The sequence below is a fragment of the Myotis davidii genome, unplaced genomic scaffold, assembly GCF_000327345.1.
Source record: "Myotis davidii unplaced genomic scaffold, ASM32734v1 scaffold1491, whole genome shotgun sequence".
Classification (NCBI taxonomy): domain Eukaryota; kingdom Metazoa; phylum Chordata; class Mammalia; order Chiroptera; family Vespertilionidae; genus Myotis; species Myotis davidii.
The window spans coordinates 499894-506324 of record NW_006282604.1 but is presented as its reverse complement, the minus strand read 5'-3'; the positions used below and the strand labels follow the sequence as shown (position 1 = coordinate 506324).

Here is a 6431-nt window from a genome sequence, read left to right as displayed (position 1 = left end):
AAAATCGCATAACAGCCGAGCATACACCCAGCAGCGCTGCTGATGCCTGAACGGTATGTGGAATGAAGTGGGCGGGCATCGGGAGGCCACTATGGCACGGGGCAAGCACTATGGGCAGTCTATCTGAAGTGTACCTGGCGTATAAGACGACCCCCCACTTGGAGGCATATTTTTCAGGGCCAAAAAATCGTCTTATACGCCGGCAAATATGGTAGGAAATACAGATTTCCAGTTATAAAAATAGTCATGATGATGTAAGGTGCAGCATAGGAAATATAGTCAATAATACTACATTACCTTTACTAGTATATTGTGTCAGATAAGTACTAGATTAATAAGGATGATTACATCATAAGATTTATAAATGTCCAATCACTACGTGTACTGTGTGAAACTAATATAATATTGTCTATAAACTGTAATTTTAAAATAAATTTTAAAGAAGTTTAATAAGGAATGCAGTAGCGCCCTAGCCAGTTTGGCTCAGCAGATGGAGCATTGGACTGCAGACTGAAGGGTCCTGGGTTCGATTCTGGTCAAGGGCACGTGCCTGGGTTGTGGGCTCAATCCTCAGTAGGAGTTTTGCAGGAGGCAGCCCATCAATTATTCTCTCCCACCAGTGATGTTTCTATCTCTCTCTCCCTTTCTTTCTAAAATCAATAAAATATTTTTTAATAAAAGAATATAGCAGCTCTACAGCTTGTCATGAAAAGATCTCCAAGAATAGTATAAAATAAAAACCATTTGTATCTAACAGCCAATTTTTAAAAAAAGAATTACCAGTACTTTGTTAGAACTCTTGTAAACAGTCAAAGGTTTACAGCAATCAAACAAACTCTTCACCAAAAAAAAGCAACCTAAAAACTGCAGCAAAGCTCTTTGGTGATTTTAGCTGCCCTGTCCCACCCATTCCCCAGGTTGGCCACAGTCTTGAAAACTGCATTCCCCAAATGGTCCTTAGTTCTCCAGAAAGCAGAACAGACCTCATTCACATATTACTGTGTATGTCTGTTCTAAACCTGTCTGAGAGATATTTGAAGGCTGGAAAAGCTGTGGACATTGCTTGAAAACATTAAGCTAGCCAACAGCCCACAGCTGCCTGGGACCAAAGATTATTGTTGACACATACAACTGATTGCCTGATTGCCTAGGAGGGAGAATTGGAGAAAGAGCTTCCTTGGGATATTAGAGCACTCAGATTCACCATATATTTGGGGAATTTAGGAAGCCACACACATGCCCAGGGTAAGATGCTTGCTCAAAAACTACCTTTGAAGACCATAAGCTTTCACTTGGGGCTGATCCCTAGGCTCAGTGCAAGCCTGGCGAAGAGCTGAGGGAGAGTTCTAACTGCTAATCTACAAAAACTACAAAAGGTTTCTCTCTTTTTCTGGTTCCGGGTATTCAAGGAAATCTCCATCAAAACACTACCTGAGCACAAGTTAAGAACAGTCTTCAGTGCCACATATACAAGGAATACATTCTCTGTAAAAATAGTTGAATAAACTCATGAAGCAAATGGACTACTGTAGCCTTCAATAATAACAAAAAAAAGTCAAACCCAGGACTATATAAAGAACTGCTACAGCTCAATGACAAAAAGACAACATAGTTTTTAAAAATGGGGTCAAGATGACAGCATACAAAAAGGTGATACTGGCATCCTCCCACAACCACATCAAAATTAAAACTAAAGTAGCCCTGGCCACTGTGCCTCAATTGGTTGAGCATCATTCCATGCATTGATTCCTGTTGGGGCACATTCCTGAATTACAGGCTTGATCCCCAATGGGGGACATACAAAAGGCAGCCAATTGATATTTCTCTTTCTCTAAAATCAATAAAACCATATTTTTAAAAAATTAAAACCAAACTATAGAACAACCATTATTCAGAACTCCCTGAACTCTAGCTCAACAGAAGTCCTACAAATAAGGATATAAATGAAGCCATATTCAGACAGGTAGGAAGGATGAAGACCGGAACCAGCTGGCCCGCATAAGGTGTGGACCCATATGTGGGGGTTAAAAATCGGGAAGGACATTTCCACTGTAGAAGAGCAAGGAGTTCCAGACCCACACCAGGTTCCCCAGCCCAAGGTCACAGTGCCAGGAAGAGAAGTCTCCATAACTCCTGACTGTGAAAATCAGTGGAGATTGTAAGACAAAGGGCTGATGGAATCCTAGGAGTCTCACTTAAAGGTGCCAGGGACATTCTTGGAAGAACTGAATTATCTGGTTTTAGGGAAAGGATTGAAGGGGCAGTTTTCTCCCATACAGAAGTGCTGGCAGAGGCCACTGTCCCTTTGCTGAGTCTCCATCAATGTCCTCTCCCCAGTCCCCACCTCCCGGTGATTGGCTGAGGTCCTAACCCACCCAACTTGCAGCCCACCCAAGCCACTTCCAGTGGCTTTTCAATACAAATGGCCTATCTTGCATCACGCTGTAACCTTTCCTAAAATCTCTCAAAGGTTCACAAACCCTAAAAAACACATCTGGCATTAGCACGCCCATTGCTAACTGGCCCCAGGCCCAGCACTAATGGAAGTGCTATGCATCAAATTCGACTGGCTGATCCTGAGTTATATCCTCTTTTACAAAAAAACCTGGTAATCTAGTGAGTAAAGGGGTTTCTCAAGTTCTATGAGCCAATCGAGCGAACTACTCAGACACAAGGCAGGTGGGGTCATTAGAACCTATAATCTATAGCCAGGTGGTCCGAGGCACAGATGATAACCTGGATTTATCACTGGCCTGTGATTGGGGTGGGGGGTAAGGGGAGGAAATCTTATAGAACTGAGAGCCTTTAACCTCTGGGATCTGACACTGTCTCATCAACATTGAGTTGAATTGTAAGACACCCAGCTGGGTCTGGAGAATTCCTTGGATATGTGTGAAAAACCTCCCCCCCAATCCCCTCCCACCCACACACACACATTGGAATCGGTGACCAGAACTGCTATGGTAACATATATATTTCAAGCCATCTAAAATTAGAATTTTTATTTTAAAATGTTGAAGACCATTAAAAATTAAGATTTCTAGTACTTAAGATTTGGAGAAGTAGTAATGCAACTTATTTTTTAAAAACCACATAGATATAAATTCAGGAAACAATATTCTGGTGTCTACCTCTTATCAGCATATAAATTTTCAATTAAGATACCAGGGTAGAAAAATACTTCGACCTTGGTCTATATATATTATTTACCTTTTGTTGATATAGTGAATCAAAGTATAAATAACATCTCGAAGAACAAAGGCCCAAGCTCCTCCTAAGCCAGTTTTTATATCTTTCAGTAATAAACTAACAAACAGGTGATATATTTTAAGAATTCTGTGCTTTTTATAAACATTATTTGTCTCTGTGGCTTGTTCACATATGGCTAAAAGAATTTTCTGATAGGAATCCTAGAAAATAAAGATACATTTTAGTAAAAACTTATCAAATCAGAATACTATGGTATAATATACTGTGGTATAATAAGTACATTTTGTACACAAAATTACAGAATTTAGTTTTGGATCTGATATCAAATGCTAAATATTACATTAAGAAAATTACTATCTTAAACATAAACAACTGTTGTCAATTTATTTAATTTTCATACACTATAATCAAATAGCATATTTGCCCAGCTGGTGTGGCTCAGTGGTTGAGCATCAACCAGAAGGTCAGTTCAATTCCCAGTCCAGCACAGCCCAGGATGCAGGCTTGATGCCCAGTAGGGGGCATGCAGAAGGCAGCTGATCAATGATTCTCTCTCATTTTTAATGTTCCTATCCCTTCCTCTTTCTGAAATCAATAAAAGTATATTTTTAAAAAATTATAGCATATTTTTTTTAAAAAATTCTGAGCCAATATATGATTAAAATGTAACAAAAATATTCAGTCCTCATATGTGACACATTTCAATTAATACTGACAAGCAAAATACCGAGATATAAACTTGTAAATAAGTGTTTTTCTTCTTAATTTATTCAGTTCAATTTTCCATTTGTTTACTTTTTTCTCCTTACAATGTACATATATAGATTTTCTGGCTGAAAACGAAGGAATTCTCGTCTCAGTTGCTATACTGCTAATGTATACTTACAGGGCTTTTGGAAAGAATTTCTAAAATGCTTTTAAACTTGGTTTTATGGCAACTGCTGATATAGGCAAATGTTGCTTTAATCACATGTGATGGAAAATGAGGTGGATTAGGAGCAGGATCCAAATCCCTAAGAGTTATAGGAAAAGAGTCATCATTTTCAGGACAAAATAATCAAAGAAAAATAGACTTAGTTGACAGACCAGTGAAATTTCAGAATAAAAATTTAGATTATAATAACCTCAAATTAAAAAATTATTTCTCTACTGAAAACTACTTTTAATAAAATGACCTATCACAGTCTATATTCATCAACCAGAGTATTTACATACCTTTACCTTCTAGGATTTAATCAGTTTTTAAAAGATTTGCTTAAAAAATCTTTTATGAAGTTAATGGTGATCCAACAAAGGAGGTTAAATGTCACCCATTTTACTTCAGATCTGAATTAAAGCTCTATGCTAGTACTGTAAATATTTAAGACACAGCAATCAAACACTATCTGTATCACATGAAATTATATATATATAAAAGTACTCTGGTAGATGGTATTATTATTTCATATGCCTAGCACTATAGGGCATACCAAAAAAATAAAGGATGCTTTCCAGCCATTTACAAAATCAAGCTGGGAAGATAACTAACATTCATGAACAACCAAGTGGGTTTACATATCCAAATTAAATTGTAGTACAGTAATATTCTGATAGCTAAGAAGGGTGATAAAGAAAAGGTGATCTAAAAACGCAAGTCATAGATAAGGAGAGGAGAATATAAAATAAAGTGTCTTAAGGAAGAAAATTTGAAGAGACAACCAATGGCACAATGCTCAACTACTACAGAAACATTGAAGAAAAAAGCTCATTGAATTTGCAAACAAACAGGTCAGTTAGAAAGAACAGTTATTGCAGCAAAGCTACAGTAGAAGCAGATAGGTAATTACTTCAATTCAAAGGAAGTCATTTTTAAAGAAATAATTTAAAAGCGAAGTATGTGCCTAAAAACTGAAATAGACAATTAAAGGTGTCAACCAATACATTTGCCAATAAACTTCTGAAGTTGCAGCTAATTCTCTAAGCCTAAAATACCCATACCCTGATAAATATATGATGGAAAAAAATAAATTTAATTTAAAAATAAAGTAAAATAAAATACCCATACCCTGAAAAGTCACAGAGGTCAGTGCTTTGGTTGGCACCAGCAGTCCCAGGTTCATGTAACGTCATCAGTAACTCTACCACAATCTCTGGTAAATTAGTAATGAATAAATGGTCAATCTGCAAGGAAATGAAATTAATTAAGTTTTTATGTCTGTGACCTTTAAGACAGTTCAAGGGGCTCATGTTATTGCCTCATTTCCAATATTATCCAGTGACCATAGAAGGATATAGATGACCAAAGGTCTATTTGCGAGACATACACCTAATTCCATTTTTTTCTGCTATGCAGCAACTTATAAACTGAGAGGAAAGTAAAGAAACCACACCAAACAAGACTCCCTTAATATGACCCTTTAATTTTAAAGAATCATTTTAGCCCAGCTGGCATGGCTCAGTGGTTGAGAGTAGACCTTTGAACCAGGAGGTCACGGTTGGACTCCTGGTCAGGGCATATGCACAGGTTGCAGGTTCAGTCCTCAGTGTGGGGTGTGCATTGATGATTGATTGATGATTCTCTCTCTTCATTGATATTTCTATCTCTCTCTCCCTCTCCCTTTATCTCTCAAATAAATAAAAATAGGTATTTTAAAAAAAATAGTCATTTAAATGATGAAGCCTTCAGGTCTACATTAAATTGCTCAATCTAATCATTTCCTTGACAACTAAATTCCCCACTAATATGTACTGCTCCTCAATCTGCATTTTACTCTTACTTGGGACTGCTATTTCACTTAGAAAACTTTACTAGTAAAAAGTCTCAGTGACTAGCAAAAATCATCTCTTTGTTCCCTGCATGACTTCTCCCTTGGTTGATATCCCAAATTCTGAAGCTAGTTGCTACCTACACTTCATCATCAACAATAGACTAAAACCCAACAGGAGCAAACTCTTTGTCATTCACTTCCTACTATAGGTAGGCTTACAAAGAACATAAATTCTCTACATCCTGGGTCTGCTACCTTATACCTCAGCCAAATGTATGAAAACTGTGAAAGTCTTGAAGATGAATTTATTAGCTCTCCAAATAAAGAATTGTAGTGCTTTGAACTACAGGGCAAATGGCTGATTTATGTGATACAGAAGGAGGTTTGAAAATATTTCCTAATATAACAGAAATATTTTTTAATGTGACAAGAAACCTAATGTAAAAGTCCTATCCTTTCCCTCTGGATTACATA

At 37.2% G+C, this 6431-nt stretch overlaps 1 protein-coding gene across 1 annotated transcript in view; it reads right to left on the bottom strand.

Annotated features, from left to right (window-relative positions):
- Positions 1 to 6431, bottom strand: part of ATM (ATM serine/threonine kinase) — a 158448-nt gene that overhangs the window by 94423 nt on the left and 57594 nt on the right. Inside the window, exons 28-30 of the mRNA XM_006753148.2 lie at positions 5255 to 5370; positions 4097 to 4223; positions 3211 to 3410 (exon numbers count right to left, since the gene is read on the bottom strand). Coding sequence (XP_006753211.1) covers positions 3211 to 3410; positions 4097 to 4223; positions 5255 to 5370 — 443 coding nt within the window. The remainder of the gene's footprint in view (positions 1 to 3210; positions 3411 to 4096; positions 4224 to 5254; positions 5371 to 6431) is intronic.